General features: G+C 44.0%; 1 protein-coding gene across 1 annotated transcript in view; it reads left to right on the top strand.

The window, feature by feature from the left end:
- Window positions 1-2,467: 2,467 nt before the first annotated feature.
- Window positions 2,468-14,270, top strand: part of AFF2 (ALF transcription elongation factor 2) — a 340,186-nt gene continuing 328,383 nt past the window's right edge. Inside the window, exons 1-3 of the mRNA XM_089903923.1 lie at window positions 2,468-2,484; window positions 2,599-2,719; window positions 11,588-12,448. Coding sequence (XP_089760049.1) covers window positions 2,468-2,484; window positions 2,599-2,719; window positions 11,588-12,448 — 999 coding nt within the window. The remainder of the gene's footprint in view (window positions 2,485-2,598; window positions 2,720-11,587; window positions 12,449-14,270) is intronic.

Here is a 14,270-nt window from a genome sequence, read left to right as displayed (position 1 = left end):
TCTTGCCCTCAGAGGAAGAGGAAGGTAGTTTGCAAAGCCAAGAGACCAAAGTCCCTTGGTTCTCCTCATGGGACAATGAAATGGGATCCCCGGGACTGTCATTCTGGGCTGTCAGGTGCAAGGAGTGAACAGAGAGCCGGAAAACTGACATATTGCTCGCGTTCTTTGGAAGCGTGAGGCTTCTGCTCTCATGTTTGCATGGAGCATCATGGCTGCAGCAAACCCTCTTCCCAGGTCCCACCCCCACTAAATATTGCTTTAACTTGTCCCCTCATCCCACCCCTGACACCCCATCGTTCTTACATTTCGGCAAACTGATGATGGGCTCAGGTTACACAGGGCCAGTGTATGATGCTGAGTGAGTCTTGTGCCCCACGCTTCATGGACCCCAGATGTTACCGTTGACTCCACATCAGCCTCCAACACAGAGACATTGCGTCACGTGGCGGCTGTTTGGGGTTCTGATCTCAGCTCGTGAATGGGAATGACAGATGACGCCAACAGACGTAATACCTGTGGATGGCATCTGGGACTGTGAATGATGGGCTGGCTTTCAGTAGTACCTGGACTCGGCGTCTTTGTTGACCAGGCGGGGCCCAGATGTGAGGCCTGGGCTTTGGGTGGAGCTCTGGGGTGTCTTTGATGTCCCCAGACGGTGCTGACATTTGCTGGGCATACCTATGAGTGATCCGGTGAGCTCCTCTGTATCTGGCATGGTTTGCATTATGAAAGGATAATGTCCAGGTAAACATCCTATAAATGTTGCCACGATTTTTAGATGGGGAAATGAAGTGCTGTTTATCCAGGAGATAAGGCTATCAAGGTCACTTAGAATTTGTCAGTTCACGTATTCCTGTGGAGAAAGGCGGATGGTTAGGTGTATTGACCTGTTACACTCCATCTATATCAATATCTCGTTACGCTGCCATGGGTATTGCATGCTCTGGGATCTTATTTTGTAAATTAACATTATGATACTCATGAGCAAACTAGGCTACCAATGATAGGTATTAAGGTTTGGAATGTATTCAGAACCTGTCGACTGTACTTATATATTATATCAGTATATCTCTTATAGTTCCTTTAGCTATTATGTTCGTTTGCGTGTCAATTACCTAATTAAGTCTTCACATGACATTGCAGGTTTCGTCTGCTAGCCGAAAGTAGAGCGTTCCTGTGGAACCTTTCATAAGCAAAATGGTGTAAAAGTGAAGAGTATCCCCCCAGTTTCTGCAAGTTCTCATTACGCCACTTGGCGTTTAAGAAAGACCTATGTTAGTAAGGGAATGACGTTTTTTGTAAAAGAGAAAATCCTCTTCGGATTTTTTTTTTTGTTAGCGAAAAAAGGTACTAACACAGGTCTCTCGTAAAAGTGGCTTGCTGCAAACGTTTGGAAAGCAGGGGATACCTGTATTAACATGGGGAAGGAAAGCAACATTTATACAGCACCTGCTAGGCATTTTATGTACATATATAATTGAAATTTTCCCAGTGTATATGTACTCACTTTGAGTGGAATTACAATCAAAAGCGGGGAGGGGAACCCAATGAACAAAATAAAATCCACTGCTGTGAGACTTAGAGATTATGGTTTAGTATGCATAGTCTTGCATGATGAAGAAAATATTTTTTTTCTTAATAAGGAAGCATTCCATTCTATAAAATCCAAGGACCCAGAATGTATCTTAGATATAGCCTGGAAGCTTTTGTACTGATCCTCCAATGGGAAAGCCTGAAATGTCACGAGAGTCAGGGTTACACAGTGTTTATAAAACATTTGTGCCCTAAGGTCATTCAAAGGTTTTTACACCTCTTTTCATTGTTAGTAGTTTGTTGGTCAAGCCAGACCCCTTTCTTTGTGAACAGTTTCCCACAAAACAAAAAGGAGTGTGATTGATTGGGTGACTTGGATTTTTGTAGACTTCTGAAGATGTTCTTAAACTCTCCTTTGATTTTTCTTTTCTTTTTTTTTTTTTTTTTTTTTTGGCCGCCCCACGTGGCATGCGGGATTCTCAGTTCCCAGACCAGGGATCAAACCCAGGCCCCCTGCAGTGAAAGCTCGGAGTCCTAACCACTGGACCGCCAGGGAATTCCCTCTCCTTTGATTTCATTACCACAGGCTAACACTGGCTGTGGGCCCAGGACAGAATTCCAGTTTATCCACAATAACATATTTGATAATTCCTTTCCCTTAGGACTTCGTGACATCTGTGAATTCTGAGCCCTAGGCAGTTGGCAACACAACGCAACCCGAATTCAGTACTTTTTTGCGCAGTGGACTGACTTTGGGGGACTCTGCTGTAATTGCCTGTAGTAATCAAGTAAGGACAAGGGAAGAGGATTATGCCATACTTAAGTGGTCACGAGTACAGTTTCTAATAAGCAAGTTTCTGTTTTCTTCTGTATTCGGAAGAACTGGTCAGGGTCTTAGACCCATTGAGAATAAAGAAAAGGAGCCCTGCTCTCTATGCAGTATCAGTTCGGGTAGCCTCGGCTTGTTGTTTTGTTTTTTCTCCTTATTGATAACAAGGGAGATCTAAATAACTTACATGACTAATTCATCTTTGTCTCCTTTTGTCTTTTTTCTTTGCATGTCAGTCACTATGAACAAGACCGTAGTGCACTTAAGAAAAGGGAATGGGAGCGGAGAAATCAAGAAGTCCAGCAAGAAGACGATCTCTTTTCTTCAGGCTTTGATCTTTTTGGGGAGCCCTACAAGGTAGCTGAATATGTATGTAATCTATCTTTCTGGAAAATGGTTGCTTGTTATATTTTTGAATGCACTAATCAACATTTAATCTATTTGCAAAACACCCAAATCATCTCCAGGAGAATATGTTTTACAAATGAAATATACACATATGCTGTATTGGGGGCAATGGCAAGTTTCTGAGGAAGTCTTCAGAGACAAATTCCATCTTCTTGGGGGAACACAGTAGGATTTGCAAGGGACTTATGAGACTTCCTGTCTCCAAAGAATTCTTTCCTGCCCAGCACTACCTACAGCAGGGAGTGCCCCCTGACACTTTGTCTCACTTTGATTATCAGCGTGGCAGCCCCTGAAGACTTCATCAGAATGTCAATGGATATGTCGGTTTCTCCTCCCAATCAGTGCCATCCATGGCAAGGCCACTGCTTTCTGTTTCCATTTTAGGTTGTTAGCAGCTGTTCAGTGGTTCGAGTACTCTTTGAAAATCACTGTTCTAGGAGAAAGGGAAAAGCCAATCATTTTTTTCCCGGTGATGAATAATCATGGGCTAGGAGATTGCCTCAACCAGAAGAGGTAGCGTAGCTAGGTTGATTTTCTAGTGGTATTCTGGCTAGTGTGTAGCTCCAATAATGATCATACTTCTATGTCTACAGGTATTGATTTCACAGTGACTGCCTCTGAACTTTCTGTTTGGGGTGGGGTTGGGAGAAGAATCTTGGTGAATTGCTGGCAGCTGGTTGGCTTTTATTGACATTTACTAGCAGGGTAATTTTCTGTAATGAAACACAAATGATCTAAGAGGTAAAACAACAATAGAGGAAATGTTCACGAGTTGTGATTTTAGAAGAGCACCATTTAGGCGACAGTGACTGGGGTAGACAGTAAGCTGTCTGGACTGGTGACTAGTGAGGCCAGAGTCCCGGTGCCTTGTTCAGACTAAGCAAGCAGCTCTTGATTGAGACACTCAGGTGCCTTCCAAATGTGGTAAGTCTGACAAAGAGACTATTAGTTTTCAATTTGTCAATAATAGTATAATCCTTAATAATCCATTTTTCCTATCTCAATTGATTTAATTTCTATACTGCCTTTGAATGTGCGCATGTAGAGATATGGTTAGCTTGACAAGGATTTATTGAAGGCCCACTGTGTGCCAGCCACGTCTTAGACTAGTGTCCAAAGGGAAATAAGACGTAGACCCTGCCTTCAAGGAATTCCTTGTCCAGTGGCAGAGATCATCACGAATGAGTGAGGGCATGACCGCATGGTAACTGCTGAAGAGGTAGGCAGGGGAAAGATGCCCGAAGACTTCTTACCTCGTACCAAGGAGTTTGGACATGAGTCTGTACGCGAAGAGAAGTCATCGCGAGTTTTAAAGTTAGGACGTGGCTGGGACAGACGAAGAACTGTAAAGATGATGTTGGAAGTGTGGAGAGTGGTGGGTTGGAGGGAAGGGAAACTAGAGGCAGATAAAGAAGCTATTGTCGTTGGCTGAGGGGGGTTCATGGCAGGCTGGACTTAGAGTAGAGCCAGGAAGTTGAAGTGATAGGGCAGGTGTCTGCCTGGAGGTGGAGTGTGCGATAGGAATGAACGATTCCGATCTTTTAGACTTGAGAGGAGGCTGGTGTTATTAACAGGTTGTTCAGGAGGACAACAAGGTTGGTGCTTGTAGAGAAAAGGTAATTAATTCTGCTTTGAGCATGATGGGTTTAAGATGTCAAGGGAGAGAGATATCCAGTAGGCTTGGGGTGTATGGATCTGGAGCTAATGAGAGTGGTCAGGAGAGAGAGTTAGGTGTTACTACGTAGGTGGCAGTGGAAGCTGTGAGAATGGGTATTATCACTAAGCCAGATGGCTGGGTAAGGAGAACAAAGAGAGAATCTTGAGGAGCAGTAACATTTAAGGGGTGAAAGGGAGAGTCGTTTTCTTTGGTGATGGTGGTAGTCATTGTGGGTTGGGGAGTAAATGGGAAAAGGTGAAATAAAGAAAGAGAGGCAGTGAATGTAGACTTGATCTTGCAGAGAGTCTTTGTATGGAGGGGGGAAGAAAGGAAGATACGTAGAACGAGAGGGGAACAATTATTTGGAAGGAAGCTTTTTTTAAGGGGAGAGAATCGTGAACGTGTTTAGAGATTGATGGGAAGGAACCAATGTCAGTGGAGAAGGTGAGGGTGAAGACACAGGAGGGAGAGGTGATGATGAGCAGAGCAAGGTCCCGGAGGAGATGAGAAAATACAAAACTGAGAACATGTGAAGAGTGATGAACCTTGGGGAGGAAGGTGGGAATGGAATGTTAGGATGAGGAAGAAGCAGGAGAGTGGAAGGAAGATTGGGGACACGATAAGAAGCTGTGGCCTCCATATTTTCTAGAAAGCGGAAGAGAGGTCAAAGGATGATAGATGCCTCATCCCTTCTTGAGAAAGAGGAATGACCAGATGAGTTTTACCTCTTATCTTCGGAGGGGTTAGAAAAATGAGCTTTACTCAAAGGGCTCATTCTGAAAATTCAATATCTACTCCATGCTTAACACTATTATGAGGTGTAGAACCCTTGGCTTATTTCCCCCTTTATAATTTTAAGTCTTGTTGAATTAATGGTCTTGTACCTTTAAGGTAAATGCCCTTTCTCGTTAACAAGCCTGTAATATAGATGCGTATCTATTTTTAGATATAAGTAGTGTAGTTTTGAGTAGGCAGTTAAAGAACCTGTTATCAACATTGTCATTTTCAAAAGTCATCTGTCTTGATACGACAAGAGTACATCAGGTCTGTGTGCGGTCAGTAGCCTGGTGCCTTTATGCTACTTGATGGGGAAGAGGCTTTGTTTTGGAGTCGAGACTATGAAGGAAAGGAATAATGCTAACAGTTGATGACCTGGTAATTCTCTTTCTTTCACTGCCGCTTTGATGACTGACTGCCATCTTGTGCTGTGTACATGTTCAGGGTTTCCTGGGAGATCACTGGGCAGTATGCTTCTCCTTTGCCCCATATCACGATACTAGAACAGATGTACACCTCTAAAAGCTCCCTAGACCTGGACTGGTGTATCTGGACATGCCAGTGGCAATGGGAGTTCTAGAGCTGGCCTGTGGCCCACCGGTAGAAATGAGGACATTCCTACCACAACTCTTCCTGAGGGTTGTGGTAGGAATGCCTACCAAATTAGAAATCAAAATTCCTGGTGGTTGATCAGGACTTTAAGGAAACTTCTTGCCACTCTAAATCCTAAAACGAGGCCCGATCGCCTCTCCGATGGCTTTGGTAGTTCATAAACTAGCCAATGAGCATCAGTCCCTAGGACCCACTGCCCTTTCTTGGCAGAGAGAAGAAATGGGGTCCTCTCATGGTCCTGGCTGATTTCTTTCCCTTCTTGGCTTCATCTCTACCACTCCCAGAATGGAAAGAATGTTGACCACCCCTAGATTGGGGTGCTGGTGGGTAACGTCCCTTGGTGGCTGCTTTTGTCGCTTTGAAATCTGAGTTTGTGCTGTGCTGCTGAAAAGGATGTGTTCAAAAGTGCTTGAAAAATGTGAAGCCGTTTGACGTGTCTAGATTAGTGTGGAAAGATGGGGAGGAAAGAGGAACTGGCATGTACCAAGCGTCTCCTGTGTGCCAGGAACCGTGCTAGAGCTCTCTTCACGTGCTTGCCTAGCCCTTACAGCATATGGGTACGCATTTTCCCCGTGTTTCCCATGAGGAATTTGAGGTGAGCTTCTCTGCAGCCTCATATCCGCATAAGTGTGACTCCATATCTGTAACAGGAAGCTGTTTATCCTCGACAAGAAGTCAGAAGACCCGATAAGCTTACCTCCTGTGTGACTTTGGGGAAGAAACTTTACTTCTCTGACCTAGAGTTTCCTTTTCTCTGAAGTGAATACTAGTAGCTGATAGAAAACATAACTGATGATAACAACAAGTGACATTTTACAGCTCTTCACAGCTCAACAAGGATGAGGAAACCGAGGCGCAGAGACATTAAGTTGCTTATCCGAGGTCATTTGGGTCAGGGCAGGTAGAAGCCAGAGTAGACCAGAACGGCTGTGCTGACTCACGCGGTGATCGTGAGGGTCAAGTCAGACAATCCGCGGAAACCTTGCTTTGAAATCCATAATGTGCTATACAAATTCAAGGTGTTAGCGTTATTATAATTAGAGAAAGAAATAGCAACTTACAGCTTAGAGAGATTAACTGTAAAAATATTAGAATTAAAAAAAAGGAATTACTAAATCACATATATTAGCCACAATGAAATAAAAGAAAAAAATGAACCTCAAAACTGAAATTATTTTGCTATTTCAGTTTTGAGGTTCATTTTTTACAGTAGTCTCCTAGCACAGTGGTCTTGCAATGAAATTATATTACTGATTTGTAGATAACATTAGAAGCAAACTGAGGCAGCTCTGCATTTGCCGAAGTAATAAGAGGCAAAAAGCTTAAATGAAGGAGTGCTGTTAGTCATGAGCCACAAACCAGACATGTAATTTATGCCTGAAAATACTTGGAAAATGCATTTCCTTGATGATGGAGAAATTGTGATTACTTAGAAAATAATGGCTGTGGAGGTTACCTTTAAGGAATCAACCAATTATCAAGAACGGGAAGTAAAGAATTGGCCAAATTGAAAGAAGCCTGTAATTGATTGAAATGGCTAAATTTCCATTTTTGCCATGTTTATAATGTGCAACCAGGACGGCTAAGAATCCCTTGCTCCTTAAAAAGTTTCTTAAGACTCGGGAGGATGAAGAAGACGATTTAGTGTGAACCAGAAGTTGCTATGGTGTATAATGAGCGTCCATCATGTAGGTGTACATAAATGTATTTCAGGCCCCGTTGGGTTTTCTAGCCAGTGGATCTTATATCGACATCTTGAGAAATTTAAAAACTGGTTGACAGTTACCCACCTCCAGTGTTGGGAAGGCAGAGAGTTGACTCTGACGACCTGGTCTGTATTGTTAATTTTTTTTTTTTTTATGGTACGCGGGCCTCTCACTGTTGTGGCCTCTCCCGCTGCGGAGCACAGGCTCCGGACGCGCAGGCTCAGCGGCCATGGCTCACGGGCCCAGCCGCTCCGCGGCACGTGGGATCTTCCCGGACCGGGGCACGAACCCGCGTCCACTGCATCGGCAGGCGGACTCTCAACCACTGCGCCACCAGGGAAGCCCTGTTAATTATTTTGAGATTGTTGAGTGGTGGACTTCTTGAGGCTGTGTGTCTGTGTGTCCTCTGTGCCTAACCCAGCCTCATGAGTGTTTTGAATTTACCAGTGTGTGTTTTAGAATGACCGCGGTAATTGCTCCTTGTAGCCACAGCACGTCTGTTACGGATCTTCCTTCAATCAGCAACTCAGAAAGTGTCACCAGTGAACTCAGCCTTGAACTATATCTGCTATGTAGTTCTGGTCACAAGTCCCCCTGAGACAATTGCTGTGTGAGGAAGCTAGTGGAAGGGAATTGACCTCCCTTCATCCCCCCAGGTTATCCCAGCTCCACCCCTTATGCCATTAGTGTACAGGAAGGCCCTACGGTTGGACCTATTAACTTGGCCCCGTAACTCCGTGTGCACGCATGCCTTCACCGAGTTAGACTTTAACACAGTTCTGCTTTTTAGTCATCATAAGGAAAAGCCATGTGAAAAACGTCTTTGCATCTTCTGTAAAATTGGTGCTGAAAAAACGACTTGTTTTACTGTTCAGAGGTTCTCGTAACCTTGTAACCGAACCAATGAGAAGAATTCCTTTTCACCTTTCAGTATCCGGCAAACGTTTATCTCATTTAAGGAATTAGGATGTGCTTCCTGCCATCAGACAAGAGAATTCTATAAGCTATGAGCTTTTTCTTTTGGCCTTTAGCTATCAAGAAGCTCAAAGTTCAATTTGACGTTCAGTCACAGTAACCAAGTTAGCTTAACCTTTGCTTTTCTGGTTGTGTACCCTTTACTCCAAGCCACTGCAAATCCTTTATTGATATAGGCAGGGTATGAATTATAATTTGATTCTGTTCAATTCAGCAACAATTTGCTGAGTACCTAGGATGCATCAGACATGGTACTCAGTGTTGAGGATGTGAAGATGAATAAAAGGTAGTCTCTGACCTTGAAGAAAAGCCCGTAGTTTTGTGCTGGAGAAGAACTCATAACTGTAGTAGACCCTATGTAGTAGGAGGTGGATTTTCTAGACTTATTTGGAGAGCTTTCAATCTTCGTCTAATTTTAGTCATGTAGACAACAGTTTTAGACATTGGACAGCTTAGAAATTCTCCTAATTTCAAGCATATTTTAAAATCTAGAGATGGAAACAAATTCTAAGCATGCATCAGAAACCCAGATCAGTAAAACAGTAAACCGAAATGAAGAGACGTTAAAACCTAAGCAGGGTCCCTCCACTGAAGATAAGATGGACATGTCCTTTTTACTTACTGCTGAAATATGAACAAGGATGTGACTAGCTTGCTTGCAAACAAATGGGCCTTGAGGTTCTTGGGTCCTGATGATGTTGGCCCAGAGAGAGTGAATGACTTCTCAGAACTTTGAGGTATTGTGGTGTTCTCTGTGACATCTGGGGGCAAAGTCCTGATTCTCTAGAACTGTCTTTCAATGAAAGTTCAAAGAATTTTCAGTAAATGATCAATGAACTGTCAATGAAAGGTCAATAACTTTGAGCTTCCTGGTAGCTAAGGCAAAAAGGGAAAGGTTATAGAATTCTCTTTGTCTAATGGAAGGAAGCATGTCTTAATTCATTAAAGGAGACAATATAAATGGAGGCATTTAAAAATAGGAAATGAAATGGTGTTGTTTCCCTTTGTTGGGTCAGATCCTGAAGATAGCAGGTATCAGTTTTTATCAGGCAATCATCTGGCCCAAGAGGTAAACTATTTGAGGGACCAGCACAGCCCTGCAAGTATTTACAGCTTGCGTTGAATTCTACTGGGCCCTGACCACAATGAAATCTCTTTGTTTTTTAATTTAGGGATTGAATAGAGGCCGGTTTTGGCTGCTGCCCAAACGGTTCCTTGGGCACCTCCCTTGAAGGAGACTGCTGTATACAAAGAGTTTATTCTTGCCTTAGCTGAAAAGTAATTTCTGCCATTAAAACTGACAAACCTAGGGACTTTCAGGGAATAAAAGTGACTTCTACCCTTCTCTACCTATTAAATCATGCCTTTCAAATGTACTTCTGAACGTGGAGTGATTATTCAGCCGAGGATTATATGGAACTGTAATTGTTTAATCACTCCTTCAGCACCAAGGTTGCACGTGATGCAATATAAGATGTTCCTGAGTATAAGAAAACTAAAACTGACATATATTTATTTGATCTCTAAAACTCCCCATCCCCCATGGAGCCCTCTTAGCATATCATTAGCATGCTTTTCCTTAGTCTTTGAATATGATTTGCCCCGTGACCCGAGTTGAATGCTATATACAGTATGTGGGGATTATGGTAATAACAAGGCCAAGGTTGACCAGCTCGATTCCCTCTGGTTACTCCTTCTCTGGATCCTTTGCTGGGTCCTTCTCTTCTCTTAAAGGTTGACGTTCCACAGGGCTCTCTCCTGAGCCTGATCTTCTCATTCTTCGTTTCCTTTCCCTGGGTGATTTCATCTATTTCCAGCACTTCACCCTCCATTCATCCGCACACTCTCCCGTCGTGACATACAGAGAGCAGCACGCAGCCATACATCCTAGGTTTAGCCTGAGATGCCAGGCTTGAATAGGCACACACCAGGTGTTAAGGGCGTGTGAGCAACCTTAGATGTTAAACACCTGTCTTCAGTGGAGGTTGTACCAGCGGGGAGGTAGTCACCCCCTCCTGTACATGGAGAGCTTGCCTATGACTCCTGGGACATGGAGGCTACACAGGGTGGCCGTCTTCCCCAGGCGCTGGCCCTGCTGCCAGATGTCTCCATGGATGCTGGTAGCCTTCTTTCATTGCAACATCTTGGGCCAGGGTAATGCAGCCTAGACACAAAGCAGCCCTCTGCCCCTGAATTCAGCAGCTGGTTTTGATAACACCTTTGGCAGGTAAAGAGAGTATACTGAAACGTCCTTGTGTTGATTCTCCATACAGAATGATGTAGTTGCCAACTTTGAAAACCGGACTTTGTTTTGATTTACTTAACCAACAGTTTAAATTCTTGAATAAATTTTTCTAAACCCTGGAAAAGACAGAGGAGAGCTTGAGTCACTGTTGATGAACAGTTTGCACCATTTCAGAGTAAACGCGTGTGAATCATCAATATGTAAACACAGTTGCCCCCAGAATATGTGGGCAGACACCAATAATTTATGCAGTCTTTGATTAAAAGGAATTGGATTCACTTTAGTCATACGTTAGCTCAATTCAATGTTGTTTAAGCCCATGCCTCTTCTAAACTGCATGTAGCCATGATAGCACAGTTTAACTGACTTCCTTATCCAACGGGCTAAGGCTTTTTCATGGTGTAATGTAGCACAAAGGGCTGACGTGTCAAGAACAAACATAAGTCGAACATTCTATGGTAATTCCAGTGATCAGTAAGCGGAAGTTGTTAATCAGTGTAGAATGTACAGTTCAACTCATTGGACCTAAATTAAGTTATTTTGCTAATAAAATTCGTAAGCAACGTAATTTAAAACTTTCTCCCAATGAGCGTGTTTAAGTAAGAACAGGCCAGGGAGTATACAGACGTTAATCCCACAGCTCATTCCAAGAGGCTCTTTCAACAGTGTTATTGATTTCTTTCTCTTACATAGCACATGAAATGTATGAAATTATATGGCAGCATGAGAATTTTAAGGAACCCTATATGCTAGTCTACTTAGGGCATCTGTATGAAACATTAACATTAGGAAACACAAACCTATTCATTCTCTCTCCTCCCACCCCCATCTTTTTGTTATTTTAGACAAACAAAGGTGATGCACTTGCCAACCGAGTCCAGAACACGCTGGGAAACTATGATGAAATGAAGGATTTGTTAACTAACCATTCTAATCAGAATCATCTAGTGGGAATCCCAAAGAATTCCGTGCCCCAGACTCCCATCAACAAAAATGAACCAAGCTTTTTTCCAGAACAAAAGAACCGAATGATCACACCTCATCAGGATAGCACTCACTCCTCGGCACCAATGCCTCCACCTTCTGTTGTGATACTGAATTCAACCCTAATACACAGCAACCGGAAGTCAAAACCTGACTGGCCACGAGATAGTCAGAACACTAGCGTGGTACCGGCCAGCCAGGCTGGTAGTCAGCCCAACAAGACGCAGCCATCAACACAGGACCAGCCCCCTGCCAGGCTGGAAGACTTCTTCGTCTACCCAGCTGAACAGCCTCAAGTTGGAGCAGCTGAAGAGTCAAACCCACCCGCAAAGGAAGACGGTAACCTCAAGTCCAGTGGAGGGGATACGTTCAAAGAAATCTTTCAGTCCAGCTCACCAGAAGAATCTGAATTTACACTGCAGGCGCCTGGGTCTCCCCTAGTTGCCTCCTCTTTATTAGCTCCCAGCAGTGGCCTCGTGGTTCAAAACTTCCCACCAGGGGTTTACTGCAAAACAAGCGTGGGGCAGCAAAAACCAACCGCATATGTCAGACCCATGGATGGTCAGGACCAAGCCCCGGACATCTCTCCCACGCTGAAACCTTCAATTGAATTCGAGAACAGCTTTGGGAATCTGTCATTTGGGTCACTCTTGGATGGCAAACCCAGTGCACCCAGTTCAAAGACTAAACTGCCAAAGTTCACCATTCTCCAAACAAGTGAAGTAAGTAATTTTTAAAGTTTTGTTTTGCTTCTTTTTGTTTTGTTTCATACCTTCTTGAGCTGTAGATGCGACTCTTCAAGGTCAGAGTCTGAGTCTTGATCTCCTGTCACTTGTGGCTTGACTGACACACTGCAAATGCAGTTAAATCTCCATAATTTGGAATGAGTTATAAAATAGTCTCAGAGAATGCATTTGTAGTAATATTCTGTACAAATCAATCACATTGGAGATTTTCATTGGTCCTAAGCAGGATGAGGTACATGAAAAGACTGTGAGTCACCCTAGGCCTTCGCTAACTGATAGCGTATCATAAACATAAAACACAGAAGTTCCTTAAGGTACAAGGATGTACAAGTGTGATTTGCTGGAACCGGAAGTGGAAGGCATTCTTTAAGAATCGTAGTTTCTTGAGCGCTTGCAGGGCTGTTCCTTGGCAAGATCTTAACGTTATCTTCCGTATCCCTCAATCTTTCCTTCTGCATCACCTTCTTCTACAGATGCCTACCTAACCCTCTTGTACTACCTTGATCCCTTCTGTCAAAGCCAAAAGCGTTGCCTTATAAAAGAGAAGTCCAGAGGGACCAAAGCCTCTCCCAAAGGAATGAATCGCTAATGATTGGATCTCAGGCCTTGTGGCCCCTGGGTGGGGGGCATATATTGGGTGCCTCTCAGATGCCACCACGTACGCGGCTGTCTACTGCACCTCAAGCGCTTGATTGCAGAAGAAATCACTGCTTTCACTGGTGACTAAAGGCTTGAAAAGACACGGAGGAAGAAAGTAGGTTGAAATTCTTACTCAGTAGGACTCACAGACAGTCTGTCTGAACCATTGCAGAGTCCGAGTTAGTGGTGTCTGAATTAGAGAAGTCTGACCACATGTACCCTGTGGCTCTTCTTTTATTCACACCCAGCAGATGCGCTGATTTCAGAGGACGATGGGAACACCAAGGAAGGGAGGACGGGGGCCCTTGGTTTGGATTTTCTCAATGCCTCTTTTGAGTATTATTTCATTGCTCAGGCGGTTTTGCTCTTGGTATCATCATCAATCATCAGGTCTCGTCAAGCTTCCTCCCAGGTATCTCTCCAGTCTGTCACCTCTTCACCCTCACCGCCTTCGAAGCGCCCGTGAGCATCTCTTGCCCGGGCTGCCTCCTGTCTGGTGTCCCTCCCTCTAGGCTCACCTCCCTTTCAAACCATCTTCCATCCAGGCCGATCCAGTGGGCAGATCTGACCATGTCACTCCCTGCTTTGGATTCTTCAGTGCCTTCTCATTGCTTCCAGGAAACAGTCCAAATTTCTTAGTCCCACATACAAAGCTCTTCACTCTCTGATCTCATACTCCCTTCCCGACCTCATACTTCACGACTTCTTCACATGCAGATGAGATCTCAGCCACGCGGAGCTACCTGTGGTTCCCCGTCGTGTCCTGCTTTGTCACGCTTCCTTGCTTTTGTGCCTGCTGTCTCCTCAGCCTAGAATGTCTCTCCCTACCCTCCTTTGTCTTCCTGGTGAAGTCCTGTTTCTCCTTCAAGTCTACTTGGTTGTCACTTTTCTCCATGAAAGCTTCCCCGATTCCACGAGGCTTAATGACAAAGTCCTTTCTCTGGGCTTGCCGAGCGCCTTATATACACCTTGGCTGGCACTGACGTCATTGTATGGTAGTTACTCGTTTATGTGTCTGTCTCCGCTATTAGACTGTGAGCTCCCTGAGAGCAAGGAATGTCTCGTTCTTCTCTGTATCCCAAGTGCCTAGCAATCGCCTGGCGCATAGTAGATACTCAATAAATGTTTGTTGAATGAATGAACTTCAAAAATCGTTACT

Source organism: Delphinapterus leucas, chromosome X (assembly GCF_059928025.1).
Source record: "Delphinapterus leucas isolate spDelLeu-1000000601 "Yukka" chromosome X, BTC_Dleu_Yukka2, whole genome shotgun sequence".
NCBI classification, from domain to species: domain Eukaryota; kingdom Metazoa; phylum Chordata; class Mammalia; order Artiodactyla; family Monodontidae; genus Delphinapterus; species Delphinapterus leucas.
Note: the sequence above shows the minus strand (reverse complement) of the source record. Positions and strands in the feature narration are given on the sequence as shown.